Below are 26,217 nucleotides of genomic sequence, written 5' to 3'. Positions count from 1 at the left end.
AGCAGATGTTTGCAAACATTTACCACGCTTGTGTAATTAATATACGATGTTTTGTCATGAAAATTAAATTCACCCTTTACCTATACCAAATGCAAAACCATTCATATTTTCCGGTAGTTTTCATGACGAGGCTTGAACAAACTATAACACCACTTAGATTCAGATGTGTACTGCAATTAAATATCTGCAGTTAAATCTGGATTTGGATTAATACATTGTAAAGCAAGTATATTCTAGTTAATGGTAACTAACTGGACTACTAGTAATTGAATTATTTATGTTGGCAATCCGTCTTATTCAAATATTCCTCTGTAGTAAAGACTGGTTATGTTTGCAAAAACTACCAATTTTCATGCCATTTGTGTAAGTATAGTGATTACTTTTTAATGACGGGTGGATAATTCTTCCACAGCAGCTTTGCCGTTTACCTAAACAGGATGTCGGGCCTGTCGGTGTGCGTTCGTTTGAAGCAGCTGAGACAGATAAATCTCTGTCTAGTCTGTTTTTAATTTTTACCTTGCACACACTCATCAGTCTCCAAGGCTTCTCTACCAGAATGCCACAGGTTGTAAAGGAGCACACTATAGCTGGTTGTCTGGCCTACAGTCCAGAATGTGTGTGATATTCACAAAATGATTTCCAATTGGTGATAAACCTGTGTAGTCACATGTTTGCAAAAACATTTTCGGTTTCTAAAACATCTGATTTGACTATATTCATACAATATCAAGGATAGCCTTTTCATTGTCTATAGTAGATTTTAGCTGTTGAAAACTTTAGTTTAGAAACTGATAAATGTATATGCAGGGTTCAAAACTTTCCCAGTCCAATGTCATGTCATGATGGCAAGACTTCAGAAGTCGATACAGCTATTTTGTCCAACAAAGCTTAGACTGTGTGCAATACAATAAGGACCCCAGTATCAGAAAGTCATTGAGCCACAAATCCAAGGCCTATGATGCAAACTTACTATGGAATTAAGCATATATAATGCAAAAGAGGTACCGGTCTTGAGATGTGGATTTACTTTTAAAGTAATTATTTGGTTTTATGCTATTCTCTTCAAAGAAAATTTCACCCCACTTTCATACCTATTTTTCAACGGATGGGACAATACTGACTAAAGGCTGGCTGAACTTGGCTAACAAGGCTTGCTAGCCTTTCTGTGTTTTTTTTTTTTTTTGTACTAAGGCTTTTAAACATGAAGCAACATTAATTTAAATAGAATGAGAGGTACTTGCTGTTGTGTTAATCTCATCATGCAACAAAAGCATGGTCACAGACTTACATTTCACTTATAGTGGCTTTAGTCGCCTGGCTAATATTAAAATTAGACAAAAAACACAGTAAAAGAAAAAAAAACTACAGTGAGCTGTACCATGGTCCAAAACCAAGGGTTTGTGAATGTACCCAGAAATTTAATGTTGTGAATAGCTTCTTGTGAGGTTCTTGAGAAATTAGCGAAGAACTAGCCATCAAATCTTTAAATATTTACATTGCAACAGAGACAGAGAGACATGTTTAGCTTGTCAGGATTATATAGTATATGGGACTGGTGATAGGTCACATACAGCTGTTATTTTGCTGAAACCTTTATGTGATGTGGAGCTTATGCTTTCTTGCGTAGAATGGGTGATTTAAAAAAAACAACAACTAACATACAATACAATTCAAATCAATAAATGACCTTCATGGTTAAAAATGGCCATCCACACTGATAATATGTGGTCTGGAAGTTTTGACTATACCATCAAGGTTAAAAAAACACAGGGCACACTACACTTTTGCCCCTCCTATTAGCTTGTTCTCTTTTTGTCAGAGGCAATGCGATTCATACGGGCGAGTCCTAGTGCTGTTCTTCATATTTCCTACAAACACTACACGTAATTCCTCAATTACAGTTGGCTCAGGATGCAGTTGTTTGCACAAACATTTGCATCAGGGATTACATCAGTAAGCTATTTTACTGATAATTGCAGGAATGTGCTTGATTTAACGAAGCATATAAGGACTGAAGCACATTTCAGTACAATTGCAGCCGTTCTGCATGAGTTTTTTTTTAAATCAATCTACAAAAGCATGCTCATAGCAGCATATTAGTTAAATTAATGTTTACTTGCCCTCAGCTGCTTGGTGCCATTGGAAGACAAATTACTAGCCTTGCATAGTATCTTCATGGCTTTTTACAAGTGCGGCAAGGTGGTGCAGTGGGTAACACTGCTGACCAGCAAGAAGGTCCTTGGTTCGAATCCCTGAAGTTTGCATGGTCGTCCCGGTACTCCGGTTTCCTCCCACAGTCCTAAGACTTGCAGGTCAGGTTAAATAAAGTGGAAATATTGCCCTTAGGTATGTGGCATGAGTGAATGAGTGCTCCAGCAGACCCCCCCCCCCAAAAGGTGACTTATTGGTATGCCCTACCATTATGAGTCTTGGTTTTATAGCATTATTTCTTTGCTCTAACATCTCCCAATTAGTTGAAAGTTAGTTATTTTTTCCTCTAGACACTGAAACAGCACTACTGTGAAATGTAATGAGCACTGAAACAGTACTACTGTAAAATGTAATGAGCACTGAAACAGTACTACTGTAAAATGTAATGAGCACTGAAACAGTACTACTGTAAAATGTCACAGGCACTGAAATGGCTGGAATGGCATGATGGCACGTGGGCTGATGCATTAGGGTCACTGGCTGAATTACTTTCAAAGGGCCCTTCAGCTGAGCTTTGTTCTATACAAAAGCATGTCCCAGAACTGTGGATATACTCCAGTTTTAATGCGTGAAAGTTGATCATTTTTTTCTTTAGCTCTATCTCTGCCATCTCCTGTGCCAGCAGAGTATTTGCATGTAAATGATTGTTTTTATCTACATCTTTTGATATAAAGAGCTTGTTGGTGAAATTTTGTCACCCTGCTATGTCCAGTTTTGATTTCATTATTTTTAATGAGTACACATACAGACTGGTGTGTAAACACGCTTTCAGCCACAATTTTTAAATTCATCTGTTGCCAAGTTGTGCGCAACAAAGGTGGTGCGTAGCGATCTTCTGCCACAGGTATTGTACAGCATAGAGTGATAAGGGACACAATTGCATCCTGTTTCAACTTCCTCACATAAACAGTACCTTTGTTTTTGGTTAGCCAGGCTCAGTGCTCACAGCATGTAACAGATGAACCATGCTATCATGGAATGATTCACGATTGCCCATTTTCTCAGAGATAGAAAAAGCACTGATCTCCTGAATTCTTCCAAAAACCTGGTGTAGATTTTGATAACTCCTTCCATTCCAATGAAAGTTGCCTAAGCAACGTAGCGTTTAAATGAGAACTTCAGGATTTAATTGCATTTTTATTTATTCCTCCTATAATGGAAAGTTATAATATATGATAACAAATGATAATATTTGGAGTTATGGTTGTCTACATATCTTGCCTGTCATATCCTGTATCTGAAGTACACTCCTTTGACTTAACTATGCATCATTACTGCATTGAGAGTGGGTGTGGCTCTCCTGGTGATGCAAAATGTGTCACTTCAGCGGAATGTTGCCAGGGCATGTGATGGACATGAATGAATAATGATTGGCATATTTGTGTTTGGCACATTTTAGGGTGTAGTTCCCTTTTATAACAGCAGCTTGAATCATGGATTGCAAAAAAACTCATGTAGTAATAATTACAATAACTCTCTTATCAATATCATACCTATAGATTTGCTCCAAAATCTCCTGATAAACTTGTTTATGTACAGGCAGGCAGACAGAAGTCAAGTCAAGTCATTGCACAAAGTGCTTAACAGATTGATATGTACACACAGGTAGAGAAATACCCATGTGTGCATATGAATATAGTAAAAGAAAAAACAATTTATTGTGGTTTAAAATAAGTAATTTAGAAAAATACATCTGGCTAAAGCTTAATAAAAGAGAGATTTTAAAGGATGAGTTTTAAGTTTAGATTTAAAACTGGCTACGGTTTCCACGGTCCAAACGTCTGCCCATTAGAAATTCACTTATGGCACTTATGATTTGATCATAAGTTTGTGCATCTCGAGCTCTTGTGCTGCTTGTTTTTATAAACTTTGCTGACAGTTTTTATAGACTGAATTACAAGAGCACCAGGAGTCTGAGAAAGGGAGAGGGGAGGCATGGGCACACTTTGTGAGGGTGAAGGCCAGTGGGCAGCTGTGCTCTAAATGTGTTGAGGTAGTCTGGTAGCACACGATGAGAAGTGGGCCAAGCCCAGCCAACAGGGAGTTTCAGTAGTCCACACTACTGCAGACACTGCATAGCTCCTTTTTACCATTCAAATTATATTTATGAAAGGGCAGTATGCACACTGACTGAGCTCAGTGCAGTATTAGACAATTGTAGCACATTTCAGTCCAAAGTTTGCAGTGCATTGCATAACATTCCAGTTCTATTCCACGTTATGAAGAGGACAATATAGTACAGTATAATCCTTACATATCTGAGGTCAGTCTCAATGTATGGGTAATCCCTTTTGTAAGGTACACATTATGTTGATTTTAAAGCCAACAATGAGAGCAGATTCTCTTTTTGGCAAGAGGTTCAGATACACACAGAGTTGTGAAGACACGCAAAAACACATTAATTAAAACTGAGGAATGGCTGATTTATGACCCCCTCCCCAGTGTGTGGTTTTAAGATTAGATCAGTAAATCTGGAACCGAGCCTGTGAAAAAATTAGGGGAATGATTAACTTTAGAAAATGTTTGACAAATTGTGGAGTTGAGTGGCAGAGCTAAAAATAGAACTATGACTTCATTACTAAAAGAATGGGGAAAAGAACTTCCTGGTATGACTTTTGGAAATGCTGCTTGTCGAGATTCCGGCTCACTGTCAACAGGATAGGAGAGGGTATGGTCGGGCTAAGTGTATCGCTTTACGCTTCTCGCCCAAACCGCATATATTTCTCTCACTTTTTGAGGAGTCTTACCAGGACTGAAGGGCAGCAAGCATGCACAGGTAAAAAAAATCCCACTTGTCTCTTATACCTGTGTATTACACTGACTAAGGTAGAATCTGAAAGCAGGAACGCAGTTGATGACATGTTTTCGCAAATGATATGTGTGTTCGCAAAATTGGTGTTCCTTTCATGTGCCAGTAGTACTTTAAAAATACACAGCACACATATCTTTGCTTAAAAAAGGACAAGCATTTGATGAAAGGAAAATGCTTTTGACTTTCCATGTTTCTTGTTGTTAAACAGAAAAGTTTTATATTTTGTGTGTATTTTGGTTTGTATATATTAAACTTTAGTATGTAGTTAAAATTAAAACAAAAAATGAAAAGACATGTATTTTGAGAAAAGGAAGACTTGCTTATGTGTTTTTACATATGCAGTGTAAAAGTGAAAGCATTAAAGGAGTTTGAGTTACAGGGAAGCTTGAATGTTAACAGGAGACTGGCTGATATTTGTTTTACAAAGGTTAACATTTGAAGTAGGCTAGTTCTTTTCATGATGTTGATTTATCTTATTGTGATGGAATGAATGATAAAGCACTCTTGTATAACCTTGAATACGATTAAATGGTCTAGTATGCATAATTTTGTTTAATAAATTACTGGACATGACAGCAGCTTACTTTTATTTTGACCACCAGAGTGCTGTGTCTTTAAATTTCTTTAAAAAGTGTAATGAACTGTAATAAAATAAGCAAACAAATTAAGCAAAATAATTTTAAAAATCATATACCGAATAATGATGATTATGTTTTGCTCCGTCTTTCGTCAAATCAGGTGGGATTCAGGCATTAGCCTACATTAACATCTTCATGTTTAACATCTAGCCTATTTCTGAGCTCACATCACCTGAAAGGCTACTGTAGGCTGTACTACGTCTTTAAGAGTGATTGTAACATGGGGAAGGTTGCATAGCTTGTTCATATGCATTTCATACTGTGAAGTGGAATGTTTTTCCTACGAAGGACCTCAAGCATGGAATAGGCCTGCACGATTGTAGTTTCACCCTGGTTTCGGTTCAGTGAGCCTGCCTCTCTGGCTGCTTTGCATAGCCTGGCAGAAGAGGGCAGTGGAGAAAATCAGGCATTTGAATGGGAAATTTTCACAATTGAATTGACAATAGAAGGCAATGGGCTGAGAGTGCATTTCTCTGCAAGTGGTTTGGAATGAATGTAACCTGTGCTTGGTTATCTTCGATGCTTCTCTTTTGGTACAGACGCATGGCATTAGCCTTTCCCAAATCAGCTTGTTAATTCTGATGTCACCATTGGTTAGTTGTGGAAGCTAAATGGTGTAGATAAAAAAGAAAGAAAAGAAAATAGACAAGCTGAAGCCTCATTTGATGTTCTTATCGATTTCTATGCTGTTTTGCGTGTAATCAGCTTCTCACTCTGATCACAAAATCATGTCAACTGTGGAAAAACATGACCTTTTCAAATAGGGAGGAATGTTCGTGTGAACATGTTTTCCTCTGCATTTATAGCACTATGAAAGAGTTCTTTGTGAGGCTCATGCTGTCTGATGTATTTGATAAACAATGATCAGTGTTTGTGAATGTTCGAGGTATGTTTTCAAGGGAATTGCCTGTGTAAAAGCTAAAGTAAATCATGTCCTGACGGATACCTGCAGAACTGTGTGCTTAGCTCTTATTCATTATTCAAATCCATTAGGGTAAACAGAAAGCTACTTCCATCTGGCATTCAGTTTTTTAAACATGTCTTTCATTTTAAGACACTTAGGTAATTGAGCCACAGTTTCAGTACTATTAAATTCAAACATAAGACACTTTTGTAAAGAACTGATGCAGTAATGGTTTGTGGAATCTATGGAAACATGGAGCATCCATGTCTAACTGCACTGTTGACCATTCATTGACTTCTTTATTGCTTAAACAAATTTTACTTTTACATTGTACCTGTTTCATGGTATGTGTGATAGAAGGTCTTAATCATGCTCACAGTTCTTGGTTGGATGACTACTATTTCACTAACCCCCCTTGATCTGTGCGCAAGTTTATAAAATTTGTGTTTGAAACTGTCCTAACATTATACTGTAGTCACCACAACCTACTGGACTGTGAACCGAATGTTTAATGAAGTGTTGCAGGTCCAGTCATGAGTTAAAAGGATTCTGTTGAGTTTTCTTCTCACCCATATGGCCATTGTATAATGTCAGAAAATGTAATTTAGTTCTTTATCACAGCAATGGCTTCAGGGTCTCAAAACCTCCACTTTAGGGAGGAATGTAATTTAATTTTATTCCCTGAATGTTTATTGTACACATTGTTGTGCTTGTTTCATGAATTGTGATTTGATTGAAGTGTGGAAATCTGGCTCACCAGTGTGTGAAAACCCTTGGCTTGGCTAAAATGGGTATTTGTATTGAATTGGATTCATTCTGCCAAATGAACAGCGGAGCATTTCGGTACATAGAAGGAACTCTGTTTTACTTCTGAATTTGCATGTCAGCCAAATAAAATTGCTCGCAGTGTCTTACAATAACAACTTAATGAGATGATATTACATAAGTTAGGTGATTTATATGAGAACAACCACAATTTTCCCTCTCAGCCTGATCACTAAATAATAGATATCGCGTTGTAAGTACATGCACTATGAAAGGAGTGAGACTTGAGTGGAATGGTATTTTGGTTTATCATCTTCTGCTTATTGTAGGCCACTTGTGGTAAGAGGACCTGGTGCTTCTCTCTGTATTTCATCTGTGGGTATAACATTTCAAGTTTAACCATGAATCCAAAAGTGCTTGGCATATTTTGGAAGACTTGTATGCTATGCACTCAAAATAAGAGCACCATTTTTTGGACATGCATACCCAATAGAGAGGAAAATAAATTTTACTTAAGTTATAGTGTATAATTTTGGCAATGTGCCAAAGATGATTTAAGATTCCTGTTTTTCGGGGTGTTCTGTTCAACCATCCAGCTGGAACCTGTGCAGATTCCTCTTTTATGACATCACTTTAGAGTGTTCTTTTCATACCATAACATGAATACCATGACATGGGACTTGAATTGCATTTATTGACTGGATTTTAGAATAACTATAGCCTATATAAAATAAGAATTGATGAAATTAATTAAATGCATTCAGCCGTGTCATGTTCAGCGTCTCTCTTGTGTTCCTTGTTGCGAGGAAGCCGCTATTGGACTACATTATACCGTTACCCACCCATTTAAAAGCTATGCAGACAGTTAAATTATACTGTGCGTCTTGCAGAAAAGACGTTTACAAACCCAGGCTGATAAGCAAGGAATACAAAGGAAATTTGACTAAGCAAGTCTAGATTCAGTGTTAAGATATATGGCCTGATTGCTGACATTTTACAGCAAATGGTAAAAGATGAAGTCAAAAGTCAAGACTAAATTGAAGGTTAAAAGTATTGCCTAATTCTTTGAGGGAACTGAGGTGAGGTGAGCTGACCTTTTTGCTAAAAAATCCATCAAAACCTCTCTGCTTTCCTTGGGTGGAGTCCACCACTTTACTCTGTGCACTATGCTCTTTTGCCATACTGTACAAGCTCAATCCATAGACAGATTTCCGGCCATACTTTGGTTTGTGGTATTGATCTGTTTTTTGGGATACCCTGTAGATTGTCTACGTACTGCAGACAAGCTACTTATCAGTTATCACGCTGCTCTCCTTTAAAGGATTTTAAGAAAGAGAAGGCACTATGGTGAAAAGGCTTCTAGTAGTTGTCATCCTTCAGGGCCCTAACACAGATTTATGGATAGTTGGAGATGACTGCAGACTAAATATAGAGCCAGCCAGTTGCTGGATTCTGGGCACATGGGAAGGGCTGTGGGGCTCCTTCAATAGCAAGTGGATGAACATATGCTAAGGGCAGGTGCATGGTCTGAGTCATCTCCTCTGGGATTTGTAGTCTTGTTAATATTGGCTCTGTTGGTAATTTCTCCATGACATGATTTGGAGGTCTAATGTACAATATGGATAATTGCAGATACTTTTGACATTGAAGAACATACAGCATTGGTGTGGTATATAGCATCACTAATTTCCTTCAGATGGAAGGATAATTTCTCGAAGTTTTAAAATGCAGTCTAGAGTAATGTATTGACTCAGATGGTCAACCTAAATCCTGCTTGACAGATTGCCAAAATATTTATTAAGCAATGATAAAATATGTACTTCTTCATATAACGTAATATATTTGTATCTTGAAAATGTTAGATTTGATCTTTAACAGGACCAGAAATGAATCCATGGCATTTTGCCCTTTGTTGATAATGCTTTTGTTCAGTTATTCAATAATCGTAATTGTTCGTGGTCACTGTCTGATGTAGCAGACAGTCTCAAGATGTTTTTAAATTTAATACTTGTTCGGGTATTTTTCATCCATGATTGAGACTGGTAATTGTGTGCATTTCATTTCATTAATTTTTAATTGCTTTATGGAGAGACAGCCATTTAATCAGTTGCATTGAGCTACTTTTCTTGCAATATCGATATCGCACCATAATTCTGGTATTTACATTCTTTCAAAAATTAGGCCATGTTTGGGGGTCCCTCGATTCAGGCCTTGGGGTTCAGATCTCACCCCATTCAGGGGCTTTTTGGGAATCCTTCCCAGTGCCACATGTTTCCACTTGAGTCTTATTCTTCACTGACCTTCATACTGCCTTGGGGGGGTCATGCATTGAATTTAGCAATAAGCCCTTTGACTGGCTCTCCCCCAAATCGTATAAAAGCATTTGATTGTTTCTATCTGGTGAGTTGAAAAGTTGGTACACATGCTTTTTTTGTTCTTTCAATGACCTGATAGGTTTGCAGATTTGACAAAAAAGAACCTGTATGTGTAACATGTAAGAATGGCTGGTCCAGATGGTTTTTCAGTATTATTTTGCATGCTCTTGTCTGTGTGCAAGAATCTGCAAGAACACTGGTGGGCTGAAATCAAACTTCACTTGTGGTTGCACATAGTCTACTTGCTGTACTTTCTGTCTTCAAATTCAGATTTGTTTAATGGAGGTAAACATTGGCTCTACATTGAGGTGTTGACAATTATAAGGCACACACCATGACATTGAAATAGTGCTAGCAATGTTCATAATCTGATGTCCTTGCTCATGTTTGGTGGTAATGTGTATTTATGTATTTTATATTCTGTGCAATTTCTGTCTTCTGCAGCTTCCATTTGTAAAGAGGTATCTGCCAAATAAATGGTTATAATGGCAATCCCAACCTTATTGATTTTTCCAGTAATTTTGTGTACATTTTCCTCTGATAGACCCATTTAGTAACAGTGCCAGAAACCTACGAGGTTTAGATAAGCTTTTAAGAGGGTCTCTTTTTTCAATTTGTGCTTGAAAAAAACCATTCAGTGACAATGGGATGGGGAAAGGCAGGGAAATATGTTGAAAGGGGGAAGGAAAGAGAAAAAGAAAGGGAGGGGTGCAAAGGATGAGGGAGGGAAGAGAGCTGGACACTGGAGACCCGTGCCTTGTGTGGGCTCAGATGGAGGTATGTGGGAGGAGAGATGAGCTTGTTCCAGTGAGATCCTGGCTTCACCGGAGGAAATCCTGAGATACCACTGTTACTTTCTCCCTCTTTGTCTCCTTTCTCGTCATACTCTAACAACTTAGTTCATGCTGAAGGAAACCTGGCTGGCTTTCTGTCTGCGTAGTCTCGTAAATTCTTATTTGTCCTGCTGGATGAGAGATTGAAAAGGTAAAGTCTTATCTCTTTCCACTGACTGATTGTTTTCCATAGCTTTGATATTGTTTGCCTCTTGAGTGAACTTCAGAAATTATGTTGCTAATGTGCACTGAGAATGAATGATTTTATGACTGGGTTTAGAGGTGTGGTCTATTGGAAACATGGCAAATACCAGAACCTTTTAGTTTGTCAGGTATAGTTTGTGAGGGTGTTTTTTACAGGCAAGATTACTATTTATTAAACCTTTTTGCTTGTTTCACTGTGAAGGTACTGGTGGATATTGTAAATTTGGGAATTTAGTTTAGTGTAGGCTTGTCTAAAATGAGCAAATTGTTTAAAGACTTACTTACGTTGATTTTAACTTCGTACTCTAACTATGGATACCATTTCCTTGCTTGTTTAATTTAAAATAAAACATCAGAATAAAAAGGGTACTTGGCTGCATTATCCTGCACTTGTTTAAATGTATATTGAGAAACTAAGTGGGCCACTTTAAATGCCGTCGAATAGCCTGGGTATAAACATCAGTCGAGCCTCTTCTCTCAGGGAAGGCTGTTGCACTTTATTTCCCTCTGTGTTTACTACTTGTACCCCCAGGACAGTGAGAATTGCTCTGTCTTAATTCAGTCATTTGTGACACTGCTACTGACTCACAGGAAACTAGTGTGCGAGCGTGCATAGCACTCTGGCGTGGTCATCCATGTCTAAAACACCTCTAATATCAAACTGCACATCACTGTAGCTTCACGTACACTTTACGAGCACTTTCTCTTTTGCCTGCTTTTGAGATGACTCAAAATGCAATAAGTCTGTGTTATGCATACCTCCACTGAGCCAACCAGATTTTTCACCTTTGAATTCTTAGATTGCACGTCTTCCTCCTGCGCCACCTCCCTGCCGCCGTGTTGATCCAGACTCAGCGTCTCTCTTGATTGCACTTAATCTTTCGGTTATAAACCGCAGAGCATTTGGTGGTGCAGGTCGTTTCCTGTCCCATCAAGGACGTTAAAGAATAACGTGCTGCAAAATGCGCGCATGGTCGCTCCCAACCGCAGAAGGTTCACGCAAGTATTTGAAACCTCAGAATGCGATGCCACCGGCCAGGTGGCATTCACATTGCATGGTTCAGACCCGAATGTGAATTAGATAATTTTCCGAGCTGCTTAATGTAAGGCAGTTTAATGTAAACCGCAGATTTGAGGGAGATAACATTTGTCAAAATTCACTTCAGCGCCTGCACGGGCCTCAGTTTGCATCCTTCGGTCATGGAAACATTCTTGCGGGATGTATCCGGTGAACCAGTAATGTGCTCTTATTGTGCAAACATGCTGAGGATGTCATGCATAGCGCAGGGTTCAGTGGGGTGAAGTCTCACTTGCACTCTCCGTATGCTCACAGCCTGATTTCTCTACTTCATTTGTGTTATCGGCTTTTTATCTCTCCTGTGAAACAAAGTGTAGATTAGTTTTATTGGCTGATGCGGGTGACCTTTATTTGCCATTCATTAACAGTTTGTCAGGGATAGACTATAAAAAGAATCGGGCCTAATTATGTTTTGTCATTGAGTATGTAGTGGTTTTTTACAAGTCCCGTCCTGTTGTGGATGATGCAAGATAAGAGAACAGGTGGCTGGGTGCTGTTGTACAAGTATTTGAGTGTGTGGGTGTGGGTACACAAGTGTGTGACAGAATTTGACACTCTGTGATCTCATGATGAAGGGCGGTCATATCTGGAACCGTAGGCTGGCCTGTGCTGATAAGGCTTGCTAAAAACAAGTGGTTCTTAAAAGTGAGAATGCAGCTCACACGATGACGTAAAAGAACTAAGGCACAGAGGTGAGTGAGACTCTAATGTACACAGGACAGCTTCTTTCAAACTCTGAAGGTGTGGTAAATGCTTCCATTATTGTTGGCTGCTTCGTGGATTATCTGCACGCCAGTCATATTTGTTGCATTAGTCACAATGAGATAATGTTCAAAGTACAAACTATACTGCGTTGATCAAATATGAATTTCACTGAACTAAACAATGTGCAACTCAATGAGTACACATGGTCTGCTTCACTCTACCTGCTGTTTGTTGTCACAACCTGAGCTAGAATGTGGCAAATGGACCATAATAGTAGAGTGTCTGATTAGTTTCACGTCCCTCATTGATTTATGTGTGATAACAAACAAACCTGCTTTGCAGCAACGCTGCATATTTCTGCAGCCACGTCAAGATACTACCCCGTTGTTTGAGGGTAAGAGCTGTAATGAGAAGGTCTAGTGGAACTGACACATGAAGGTTTCCTTCTGGTATCATAAAGTAATATCTTAAGGAATCGGTACCGTTCGAGTGAGTTATTTAACTGCTGCAGTTTGTCAAATGCAATGTTCAAACCCTGGTCCTAAACATGCCTTATGACCAATGCAAAGATTTCCCGTCATGCGATCTGCGCTATTTGTGTTAATGCGTCGAAGCTCAGCTGACACCCCCATCGATTGCAGGAGGAAGCGGGCAGTCTCCCAGGGGATTGTGGGTCCATTCCGCCCTTAGCACTCCATCCGGACTCCCACCGTGCTCGTCTTTATTCAATAATGTCTCCAAATGGTGTGCGCTCCTGCTGTCTGACAGTGATGTGGGAGCCGATAAGAGGGCCTACTGCCATTTAACTGGACACTCAGGATTTCTGTCCATACTTTGCCTTGATGGAAAGTTAACAATTGCCTAAGTTAGGGCTGGGCAATATACCGCAGTGATACTTATCAAATGCAATAACAATGATCACCACCATGTGGTGTATTGCCTTTCTCTCTTTCGTGTTTTATCATGGGGCCTCTTCAGTTTAGATGTTTTTTCACCACATCTGGTACAATTATATAAAAAAGACTAAAAGAGAGGCAATACACTACATGGTGGCAATGTTCGTTTTTACATTTGTTGATTATTGCTGCAGTATATCACCCAGCCCTAGCCTAACTTCATTCTGATCGTATACTGTCCTGTCTCAGAAACCGTGAGGGAGAAAAAAAAAATATTTTTGTGAATGAATGAATAACCGCAGAACATTTATATGAAGCTCACACACTATGAAGTGTTCATTCTGATTGTGTGTCTACTGTCCTGGTTCGCTGAAAGAAACTCAAATGCAGTAGACTGAAAGTTTTTGTGAGAGTGAATGCAAGCTGTAGGGCGTTTCTGTGCAGCGTAAACACCAGAAAATGTCTCGCAAGCCTGATTCACTCATCCTCATTCACCTCCTAAAACTGCCATCTCTCCGGCTGGCTGGAGTAAGATAAGGGCTTAAAGGGAGCATTAACCTCATTTCTGTTTAACTGGAGGCCTTTCAAACCATTCAGGCCTACTGACCACAGGTCCTAAATTCTGCTTAAATGGAACAGGCTACCAAATTGCCTCAGCAGAGTGTCAGGGATCACGGCCCCTTTCTCCACTCTGAAAGACACGGGTTGCTGTTTCTCTCGAACCAGCCGTAAATCAGCAACCTGTGTCTTTCGGAGTGGATCAGGAAAATGAAAGGCCTGGTGATGTAACGGGTGCTCCCTGTTATTATAGGATTAAAAGAAAGACAGACAAGCCACTGAGATCTGGGGTGTGGGTGCCAGATGGACTGGGAGTGTAATCGCCGACAAGACTGTTGTTTATGTCGCCAGGTGGACTACTGCGTATGTGGATGTGCGTGTGTGTGTGTCTGTAAGGGGGGTGGGTGGTAGATGGGTAGGAGGTGTGTGTGTGTGTGGTGTTTGCGTGTGAGTATGTGTGTACTGTATATGCATGTGAGTGTGTGTGCATGCGTGCGTCCGTCCTTCCTCAATCTTGTACTAGTCAGATGTAATATGTCATTTTGTTGGTTTTATGGTCTGTTGGTTTTTGTTAGTGTGGGGCTGTAAAAAAAGGTTGGCTGTAGTAATAACTGGCCCATTGTAATTGCATAAAAAATGAATTAAGGAAGTAAGAAATGCACAGAGGAAGTATGTACTTGTTTAGCTTTGGTGATACTGACTTGCGGTGCTACTACTCTGCCAAAATGTGTCTTACTGTAAGTGTTCTACTCTTGTAACAAGACTTCATCTATTTTAAGTAGAAAATATTACTTTGTTTTAAGTTACTTTTTGCTTGTCACATAAAACATGTCTCCCCTCATTGGCAATCTTTAGTCTTATTTTGTAACAAAAAAAATGAATAGAAATGCCACTAAGTCTAAATTTAGGACTAAAATACATTGTCTTATTTTTTTGGTTTTTGCAGTGCAGTGTTTCATTGAGAGTTGCAGGTTCATTAGGTTCACATACTAGTTCCAATGTTATTGTCTCACAGATTTATATGTGACACTTTAAGTAGGTGTTGGATTGCATACCTTGTCATGAGATTCTTTAGGGACTAGCAACCTGCTTGCAAGAATATTGAATAATTCTGCAGCATTTCCTTGATGCTGCCCACTGCTTGGTTATCCATTTATAGAAGTGTAGGAGAATGTACTGCGTTCTGTGAGACGGAAAAAGAAAAATGCAGTATATATTTAGCTAGCTATGAAGGTATGCGCTTCAGTGCCATTTGAAATCTAAGTCTGCACCACACTTCCAAGCTTCAAAGGAAAGTGTAGACACCAGCCGTCCAGCCTATGCTGAATTTCGGGATTTAGGCTAATTGCTAATGGAAGGTTGCAGAAAGAGCAAATTTATCCCATCCACAGAAGAATGTGTATGCATACCTGCATATATTTACATGTGTGGCTGTAATGAATTTGTTTATGGTGAATTGATTTACACTCAGCAGTTTCAAAAAAAGAAAGACATAATCTGAATTGTTTATCATTATGTATAAATGGGTCAGACAGTTTTAAAGTTGTATCTGAGCAATGAAGCATTTAACATGAATAGTGATGTCCCATTGGACGTAAAATGTATTGTTGAAATTGGGAAATGGTGCTCTATTAAATGCTTCTATTAAATCATGTGGTTTATATGAATGTAGAAACATATTCGTGCTCAGCACTCGCACCATTGCAGAGTTTACATCTGCACATTCACATAGACTGTGTGGTTTGAAAGAAAGAAAACTGCCTGTTAATCACTTTAACGGTTCTGTGGCAGTTAGGAGTTTGTGCAGTCAAATCTGCGGTGCTGTCGTCCTCAGGAAAGTGCGTTACCAGGGGTCAAAGAGGATGTCCTCTCCAGAGGCGCCATGCCCGCCCCCGGCGGACTGCTCGTGGGAGGCTCACAAGTCCTTGGACCGCAGCTCCATGGAAGACTACTGGAGTGAGATGAAGAGCATTGAAGAGGATGGACACGGCGTGCTGGAGGAGCCGCTGGAGAGGAGCAGCAGCGACGGTATGTAGCGACCCGCTGCCCTCCTACAACGAATCCAGCAGGGGAGAGTCTTTTAATGGGCAGAGCTTTAATGTGGCATTCATGGTACAATTTAAGACATGCCTCTGGTGGCCATCTTGGTTATTTTTGTAGTCAAAGTTGGGGGAAGCTATGCTGTTATCTTTCCGACGTCATAAGCTTGGCAGAGGTGAATCTCTTCATGGAATGGTGGGGCTCCCATGGGTTCCTTTCAGAGGCGGAGCTTGAGGAGGCGTGGCTTCAGGAGGCGGGACTCTCCACCCTTATGTCCGGGGGGCCCGGGGACGGCCCCGCCGAGGCCCTCCTCTCAACCCTCACGCGGAAGCAGGGGGCTCTGGTCAGGAAGCGCCTGGACAACTACACCCAGACCCTGCGCAAGAGGAACAAGCAGCCAATCAGACACGTCCGCGACGTCTTCTCCACCCCCGATGTGAGTGAGGACCCCAGCATTGCTCTGGGCCAGACACTGCCAGATAGCGTGGGATTTCACGTCCTTTTCAATTTGACCACTGGTGTTTTTTTGTGATGATGAAGCTGTTAAAAAATGAGCTGTTGTGAAACCTACTAAATATATAACTTTTAAATGATTCATTTTTTATGTAATAACCAGACTATTTATAATTCGATGTAGAATCTTTATAATGTTTTTATTACTTTGTTTTCAATCAGCATGTTTCTCCTAGTTCTGGTCATTAGAGAAGGCTGTACATAGCCAGTGAAACAAATAACTTAACCGAATAATAAATCACTGTTCCCTCATACAAACACAACTCAAATCTCGAAGTTTTTAAAAAAAAAAACAACCCAGTTTAATACTAAAATGATGGAGAAAAATAGTGAACATCAAACTGAACATTGATATGCCATGTAAATTACCAGTCAGTATGCTATAGTAGATAAAACATTGCTTCGGCCAGTAGTTCCTGTGTGAATCTTTAGCACAGTTTATGCTAAACATCTTACGTATTATCTTGTCACTGTCCAGTTGTGCATAGATTGATTGTTGTTTTTTTGTTGCTGTTCAGCTTTCACCTGTTATAATGCAGTGGAAGTATTTCAGGACTTTAAATGTAACAGGATATCTTATAACTAACCTATTGTTTCTTTATGTTGTGTATCAAATGTTCACAATATTGGGCATGCGTGCCAGTAGTCTTGAATGTCCTATTGTCCCAGAACAGGAATGGCAGTGTGTTCCTGGTAGACTTGTTTATGCACTGTGTTCCTCCAGAAACCAGGATTTATGCCCCTAAGCCTCAAACTGTGTTCCGAGTTGTGCCGAGATTGGCTGGTGTGTATTTGAGCTCCATGTGCACCAGTAATCTTTGGAAGTTATCAGCATGTCTCTGTTATTGACTCAGAGCTAAAAGAAGCTAAGTCATAAGCCCGATTGAACGTAGCGGTAGAGATTTCCCATCTATCTGGCTTCATTTTCCGTAACGCCGAGGTGGGAGTTCTCCTTTTTCACTTCAGCCTCATTTAACCTCGGTCCTTGAATGAAGCAAAATAAAACTGGTGCATTCTGCACTCATGTTTCACAGAGGGGCAGGGAATATTCTGGAAGTGCCCGAGTTGTGCCTTTCCCTTGCATTGTCATGATTTTGTGGTAAGCATGGATAGCCAGCAGTTCCTAAAACTGGACAAATTTTATGACCTGTATCTCTTGCCTGGAACATGCTCAGCTGTTGCACCAGCTGCCCGCCCTCCTCCCTCCCCCATTTGAATAGGTGGCTGGCTGGTTTAGCTTAACATGTTCAAGAGAGGAAACTAGGAAGTTCCTGGTACCATAGTTCACAAAGGCATTTACATACTGTTGTGCAGATCTAAAGGAATAATTTTATTGAGGGGAACTGAGAGGTAGTTTGGTTCAGTTAATGCAAAGGTAGTCATTTTTTTGTCTACTTCTAAGTGAGAGGAACTTCATGAATTAGGAAAGTGCACTTCCAATGGCTGGAATGTCAATGTTTGGCCATTTCTTGCTGTTGTTATGCTGTGAAATCTTGGAAAATGCAGGGGCTACCACATAAGGGTTGAATTTGCGCTGTAGTTGACTGTCAATGTGGTTAAAACTTCTTCCCTGGTGGTGAGTCAGTGTGCTGACCGCGTGGTGAGTCATCTTCAGCAGGGCTGACAGTTGATCTCTCTGACATAAAGAGGACTTCAACATCTCCACACTTGTACATGTGGGCAGTAGCATTAGTGGCAGGGCAATCGAGGAGAGTGCTTGGCAAGCAAGCTAGTGGTGGACATGAAGTATCTTCAGTCACATTCAATATTACAGCTTGTCACTGTAAAACAAAAGGCAAATTCAATTAAAATGAAAGCCACAGAATGAAAATAGAATTTTACATTCTGTATTTTGTCAGGATAATTGGTAGAGATTCTTTGAACACAATAACTAACTAAATTAAAGATGTAAACGAAAGATGTATATACAGAAATTTTCACACTGGTACAATGTGAATGGTATCATACAAGGGAAAAGTGAAAGTCTATGTCTGGTGATATTGTTGGCATGTTGGGAGATGTTGGGGCTAATACTCTAGTGTCTGTTTAATTTATAGTAGTGTGTATGCAGCAGGCTGAAGTTCATTTTGTAAAGCTGATATTCAAATAATATATTTTTCTGTATACACAACTGATATACAGCCAAATGACTGGTATCCTATCTAAGGTTTCTGCATGCATGACAGTTACTTCTTCATCGATCTTTTACATCACACTCGCTTACTGTGAAAGACTGACCTCATGTTTAATGGAGGGCAACATCGGTACTGACATACATTGCATAGTGCAAAAGCGTGCTACAAACCATGACCTTAAATAATAAAAAAGCACTTCACATATTGCAATGTTTAAGACTTACTCGTTAAAATGTGACATGATCACAGTGTAATAAAAATGCCTATCACCCCTTATTAATTACAGTAAAAGTGCTTGTCCTGTCTTAAATTTGGAATTTGACTTCAGCAGATATTAATCCATCATGTTTTCTCCCATTGCAGCCCGGTTTTTCTCAGGAACAGGTCGTCCCCATCTCCCCGAATGCTCACATCCGTCCTAAGCTGCCCCTCTGGAAGCCAGTGGAAGGTACATATCTCTGTACCCGTTTGCTTGAGAGGGAACAACACAGTAGGGCATTTGAGCTAACAGAAAAGCAAATTTCCTTGAACATTTGATTGCGATGGTACGTGTCTTTACTGTACTAAAAAAAAATTGAATTTACCATCTGTTACTGTAATGCCTATATCTACAGAATGATGTGTGCTCATTAAGCCCCTTCCCCAAATTTGTGGGTTGATTTGACTTGGTGTATTGCTGAGGGTGAGTGTGTTGGCGATCCTCCCTGTACGGTTCCACGTGTTCCTGATGTCAAGCCTGTGCTGCAGGAGATTGCCGAAAACCTGACTGCGGCCCATTACGGGAAACGCTGCCATTTGAGGTGCCCTACTCAGAGGGAGTCACCTGCCACAGGAAAAGCAGAGACTGCCACGACTGCCACAGGATCAGGAGAGATGACCTGACAGTGAGTTAACTCCCACACTTCCTTCCCATCATGCACCACCTGACAGTAAGAAGAGCTGCCATGGCTGATTTTAATGCTGTAGGTCCATATTTTGGCACCTGCCTAGGCCTAACGCTAAAAATAGGTACTGTAATACTGATCTCTTTTAGATGCACTCCTTTTTTTGTATACAGCAAAATCTTGAATGAATACTTCAGTTGTTTAATATGAATACAACAACTGTGATGCTATTGTCCTGTAGCCCCCATGCTTTAGTTTCATTTCTGAGTCATTCCTTCTTTGATACGTCATTATTGCATTGTGCCATGCCAAGTGGAAATAATGAAGGTTATTTTATATGCTGCTATGATACCAAAGTCTGTTTCTTTCCTGTTTTGAAGACATTTCAGCCCCCACAGCCAAGACTGGGACTGACAAGAGTGCGAGACCTGTCATCAGAAGACATGAAGAAGATCGCGTACTTCTCTCTTATCGAGCTCAGCACGTTTTACGACTCCCTGGGGATTGAGCTGAAACGGAACCGGTCGACACGCAACAAGGGCCGAGGTGGGTCGTCCGCTTTGTCGAGCTGGGGTGCTCCGGCTCTTGAACTCGACTTCCTCAACGTTGGCTGCTTACACTCCACTCAGTCCAGCCCTGTCTCTACAGATACCGGCGTCTTCGGAGTTCCCCTCACTACACTACTGGAAAACGACCGGAAGATATATCCCGGGTGCAAAGTCCCTGTCGTCTTCAAAAAGGTAAACTTACAGGACTTGTGCCTACAGAATGTGCTCATCTATGTTGTCTGTTACTGTATTTTAACTCTTTTCAGTTGTATTTGCTGAACTCCTTTAAAGATTGTGTTATTATTTTGTTTTCTTTCTTATTGTGTGACAGACTAGTGTCAAAGTTAAATGGTTCTGGTAAGATGTAAACCCCAGATACTGCCTTTTCCGTTTTTGCTATGGTGTGTGCAGCTTGGTTAGCTAAACACAAAAGCGCTATATAAATGCAGTCCATTTACCATTTACCATACCCTGCATTACCATCTCTCAGATGGGCCCTCGGGTCACACCTCAATGCTATTTTGGGCCTCTTCTCCGCTTTAGCTGTTTGTGCGTGTGGGAGTAGCACCAAAATCTGCTCAGCAGTGATGTTGCTGGAGGGGAGGATTTTGGGCTCCCGGGCGCTGCGGTCCGTATCAGTGCACTCAGACCCTCTGTGGGCAGTGGATAGACTCTATGGTATCAGCAAGACATTCCACAGGGTCCAAAGAGATCATCACTTTGAAGACTTCCTCATGGCGTTGTCGACCCTGGGGTGTCCAGAGCTATATATGGTGTTGAGAAAAAGCCTATGAAAAGAATGCTATATATGCTGCATATTGACACCCAACCCTGGGTCTAGGAGATAAGATAAAGAAGCTGTTCTCGATGGAACTGGCTGTAACCTTGGCATTGCCAAGATTCCATATGTTATGACTCCACTGAGGAAAAGGTGTCGATGTCTGAGAAGAGCTGTTATTGCACATTCAAATTTGTGTCCAAACAGGGATTTAACAACTGTCTTTAATTAAGTAATTGTGATTTACTGCAAGCTGACTAGCGTTTAATGGAAACAGAAAAAGAGATTCTGTCTCTCCAGTTATGTTAAGCTATGAGATCCTTTTTAAAATGCACTGCTGTTGCTTTGCAAATTTAGTTTACACTCCTATGGGGCTTGACAGACTGGAATGTGTACACAGTTGACATGTTTTGCAAAGGCATGCCATTTTGTATTTCATCAAAAGTATTTCAGATTTCATTCTAACTACAACAAATAATTATGTCCTCTGGCTTATGCAGTTCTTTCAGATGTAAACAGCTGCTGTCTAATATCCCCAGAGTGAGATTAAATCAGGTTTTAAAAATGTCTACAGAAACTTCTCGTCAGCACACACTTACAAAGTTTTATAACATTCCAGGGAATACATTTATTAGAAATGTTTTAGACATTTTAAAATAGGACTAAAATACAGCATTTCTGACACGTGATTGGAACACGCCTGTACTCACTGCGTGTGTTTCTCATTTGCAGCTGTTGTCTAAATTGGAGCAGACGGGACTGCAAGCAGAGGGCATTCTGAGAGTGCCCGGCTCAGCCGCAAGGGTCAAGGTGAGAACGCCTCCCCCACCTCACCAAACTCGCCTGGGGCACACTGGCATTTCGCTAAAAAAAAACGTCTGGCTTAACATGGGTTTTAGTCTTGTACTGAGACTTAAAATTGAAATGAGTAAAACTGTCTAATCTTGTTGCCAATCTTTTTGCCCCCTCCCCCTTTTTTTGCAAATAAGTAATAGAAATAAGATTTTAAATCTAAATATATGACTAAAAAACAAGTTTTTGCCATGTTGAGTTCATCACTGCTGGTTGCTGGTACAACACCATGATTTGCCAGTTTTCCACCTGTTATGGTCAATTCCAAAGAAATTGCCATTTTAGTGTTCAGATTTAATACGGACTGGGAAGCAGGGAGTGGACATACGTACATGTTGTTTTAAGAGTCCATAGTCCCAGGACCTCCTTATAAAACCTGTATGCACATTCATGTTTAAAAAATAATCTGTTCATTCTAAAACATTCTAATGATTTCTAAATGTATGTCAGTCCCAGAAGTACAATTTTCACTTCCACTACCATACCTTAATTTTAGTGCCATGCAGAGCCCTATACCACTAAAACTGTTTTACTTTATAAAATCTTTAGCGGTCCTATCCTTTCATCCTGCCAGAGTAACGCTGGCAAACAGTAAGTCCAAACTTTGCCTGTCAATTAGAGCAGAAGCTGTAATCATCCATTTTGTTTCTAATAATGCTGCTGTATCCTGCAGTGGTTTCAGGGGTTCATCACATACTGCAGAGAATACAGTGTTGCCTTTGCACATGTGCAAGCATGTTGGCTTTGTGTCTTTCCTTTAGTATCCAGCAATCAGCAAATGGTGCCTCCAATATCATCTCTCATCACTCCTACTCGTTCTACATACCAGTTGCATTCTGCTTAGTTCCCCTGTCTGCAGTTGTTCATATTAACGTTCTGTGAGTGGAGCAGTGTTGAGTCTGAGTCTCCGATGAACATGATAATTCTATGGGCCTTCAAGGCCTCCCTCATGTAAAACAACCCTGAACGTGAAGCGTTCCTGCTGCGTAGAAGGGGCCTCAATTGGCCTGGTTGTCTTGGCAGCTCTGGCCATCAGGTTCAGGGCTGAGTAACACTGTTCCTGGAGATCTGCTGTCCTGTAGGTTTTCATTTCAACCCTAATTTCAAACATCCGACTACTAATTAGCAGATCAATGAGATATCTAACTGTTGGATAAGATGTGCTTTGTTAGGGTTGGAGTGGAAACCTACAGTATGCTAGATCTCCAGAAACACAGCCCTGGTCTACACTTTAGGATCAGATAGCCAGGAGCCAAATTTATCCCAACTTGATTTGTTTCAAGCCGTCGCAGATCAAGCAGTGGCCTCACACCTCAGGGTGTGATTGTGTAGTAAGCTTTAGTCAGTAATGGGATCACTGTGAGTGCAGGTGAATGGGGTAGATACATAGAAATGGTTAGCCTGGGGCACAGTATAGCATGCAATGTGTCTGAATGGCAATAATTCCTTAATCTTTTAGCAGTGAATAAACCGAGCAGTTTGAGGAAGCTTAGATTTTCACCTCTGGTTTGTTCATCCGGTGGCAGCACCTCCGGCAGGAGCTGGACTCCAGATTCTACGAGCGGCGGTTTGACTGGGAGCAGGTCCGACACAACGACGCGGCCGGCCTGCTCAAGATGTTCATCCGAGAGCTGCCCTGCCCCCTGCTGACCCAGCAGCACCTCCCGGCCTTCACTGCTGTGCAGAGTGAGCATGCCGCCAAACCTCCACTGTTCACCCCTCGCTGCTCCAAATATAGAGCTGACGCTTCCTGTTCAGCCTACGCACGCGTATGCACATTCACACCACACGCACACACACACACGTACCACACCCACGCACACACACACGCACACACGCACACACATACCACACCCACACACACACACACACGCACACGCAAACACACACACACACACATACCACACCCATGCACACCCACGCGCATACCACACCCACGCACACCTGCACACACACACTCCAGCTGAATCTCTGCACTTGCTCCCCCTATTTTTATGCACTGACACACAGACATTGATTCATCAGCCCACATTCTATAAAAATGCTTTTATTTTAATTTCTTCAAGTCACCCACATTACTAAAAATATTCTGCTACGCTGCACTAGTAGGTAAAAACAAATCTTTCTCACATAAATGTAATTAATAAATAATATTTAAATTTTTCTCCCAATAATACATTTTCCTTTATTAGGCAAACGGTTGTCTCTGCAATTGACACTAGCTTTTCATTTACATTTTTAGCACTCATGTTTCATAAACCTGTGTGTGCTCCTACTGTAAATGATCACATCTAGTTCAAACTGAAAAAGCATATTGCACAAAACAATATTTAGAACCATGCCAATTTTACACAAGCAATGCTGAGCAATGCTGCCATCTCGTGGTGCACATAAAGATTGTTTTTTTTCACTGGACAGTTACTGTACTTTATACTGCACAAAGAAATCCTTGTACTTTATGGTTATGCAATTCGTGCGGGCTGAATCTAGACAAAGCTATATGTTTTCTCTTTTGGAGGCCTTGTCTATATCTCACATAATGTAAGACCCGCTGAGCTCTTGAAGGTGCATGGAGTGGTGGCAGCCCTGGTATTGATTGCCTCTCCTTGTGTGTCCGTGGTATTCAGATATCTTCACGTCCAGACATCAGATCCAGGCCCTGCACCTGCTCATCATGCTGCTACCGGAGCCCAACAGGGACACCCTGAAGGTGAGATTCACAGAAACGCGTAGCACGCACCCCCGGCGCGATTTGAGCACTAAAGGGTGCCATTGCAGAAGGCAAATCCTCTGGTGCTCCTCTATATTCTATGAAAGAGTGTCTTCCAAGGCGGGCGCTGTTGGCAGACATTTCTTTTCCAGTCTTAAGGTGGTTAGACCTCATGTTTGTGTGACATGTCGCGTTGTTACAGCATGAGCATTGTTGTGTAAAGGAAACAGGGACAAATGGGTCTGTCAAGCACACTTCTCCCAATTATTCCACACCTTAATATAAACCCAGAATAACCCTGATTTGTGGGTGTGGAAAGGCTGATCTCCTCCATGGTTCTCAGGCTCTGCTGGAGTTCCTCAGGAAGGTGGTGGCCAACGAAGAGAAGAACCGCATGAGCCTGTCGAACGTCTCCATGATCGTGGCGCCGAACCTCTTCATCTCCCGTGGCAAGAGTGCCAAGCTGGAGGACATGGAGGGGGCCGCGGGCACAGCCCACCTGGTTCGCCTCCTCATCACCCAACAGGACCTGCTGTGGACGGTGAGCCCCCCAAGGGGGTCCTGCCATTGCCTCTATCTCATCAACCCCCTCCCCCCTCAGAACAGGGCCAATCTTAAACCTTGTCCACCTTCTCTCCCAGTGAAAGTGTCAAATGCATCCAATTAGCCCACAGAAGCTTGAGCCTGAGTTTGTCGTAATCGTCTTAATAAGCTATCCTTCCATTCAGCACATGCTACCGTGCTTTCACACCAAGTTAAATTGATTTTTTTCATGCTCAGACTCTTAATTTAGCACTAAATGTAGTGATGTATTAATTCAGGTTTAAAATGAGAAGAACAGGAAATGACCAAAACAACAGGAAATGACATCAGAATGACATCCCCCCCCCCTCAGGTCCCCTGCTTTCTGATCTCCAATGTGAGGAAGATGAACGAGGCATCCACGAGCAAGAAGACCCCCACCTCTGAGAAGACCAAGAGAAAACTGCTGCGGAGGTGGAACACCGAGCGTGACAAAGCGGAGAAAAGTGAGGTACATAATCCACCATCCATTGCACTCCTACATAAAACCAATAACCTATTCCACCCTTTAAACAGCTGGATATTTAAATGTTGAGGACTGTATTGCATTTCATCATTGCGTAAAACTTCATTTCAAGTCTGAATAGATTATAATGCCACTATTTTGCTATTTGGTTATTGATTTTAAGAATGTTTTTGTGGACTAGATCCTTATTTCGGTCTCCTGTGGAGTGTTTTAGCGATTTTTTTCAAAGCCTCTTTGTAAACCTATTGTAAACATTTTTGAAACACATATATATATATAAACTAGGACGGTTGGATTCTGAACTACTGTTTTACAAAATCAATTAGGCTGCCTCCCAAATGCTTCCTAGGGGAGAAAATTAAATCTGACATAATTCTTGGATGACCCAGTTAAACATTATGTTGAGCACATGCAAATCTTTGACAGTGTGTTTCACAGTTTTTGTGTATACTCAAGAAACACAGGGAAAGCTGTTAATGCCGCCATTATTAAAGGCTGTCTAATTTCTGCTGCCAGCAATCCTTGGTCTTGATATGAATAAATGATAACGGAGGTAAAATGTAATGAATTCAATCCTCAATTGCTTACATTTTTCTACAATGCTTAGACTAATTGATTTTCTGTAGGTCTTAATTTTAATTCATCATTTTGTTCACCCTTACTTTCACTATTAAATAAACATTGTTTTGATTTTATGGGCAAAAAGCAATATCGTTTCTGACTAATCAGA

The 26,217-nt window shown here is 40.8% G+C and overlaps 1 protein-coding gene across 4 annotated transcripts in view; it reads left to right on the top strand.

The window, feature by feature from the left end:
• The window catches only part of arhgap28 (Rho GTPase activating protein 28), a 29,177-nt gene that overhangs the window by 334 nt on the left and 2,626 nt on the right, over positions 1-26,217 (top strand). Inside the window, exons 1-12 of one of the 4 annotated variants that reach the window (XM_035415419.1) lie at positions 4,864-4,987; positions 15,814-16,007; positions 16,241-16,455; positions 19,031-19,115; positions 19,415-19,551; positions 19,932-20,097; positions 20,200-20,291; positions 21,610-21,687; positions 23,256-23,415; positions 24,357-24,439; positions 24,783-24,980; positions 25,335-25,472. In XM_035415419.1, the coding sequence (XP_035271310.1) occupies positions 4,980-4,987; positions 15,814-16,007; positions 16,241-16,455; positions 19,031-19,115; positions 19,415-19,551; positions 19,932-20,097; positions 20,200-20,291; positions 21,610-21,687; positions 23,256-23,415; positions 24,357-24,439; positions 24,783-24,980; positions 25,335-25,472 (1,554 nt within the window). In that variant the 5' untranslated portion in view covers positions 4,864-4,979. Of the gene's footprint in view, positions 1-4,863; positions 4,988-10,560; positions 10,690-12,470; positions 12,513-15,813; positions 16,008-16,240; positions 16,456-19,030; positions 19,116-19,414; positions 19,552-19,931; positions 20,098-20,199; positions 20,292-21,609; positions 21,688-23,255; positions 23,416-24,356; positions 24,440-24,782; positions 24,981-25,334; positions 25,473-26,217 lie in introns of those variants that run through there. The other 3 variants (XM_035415421.1, XM_035415420.1, XM_035415418.1) reach the window with 3 other exon arrangements.

This window comes from Anguilla anguilla, chromosome 4 (genome assembly GCF_013347855.1).
Source record: "Anguilla anguilla isolate fAngAng1 chromosome 4, fAngAng1.pri, whole genome shotgun sequence".
NCBI lineage: Eukaryota > Metazoa > Chordata > Actinopteri > Anguilliformes > Anguillidae > Anguilla > Anguilla anguilla.
Note: the sequence above shows the minus strand (reverse complement) of the source record. Positions and strands in the feature narration are given on the sequence as shown.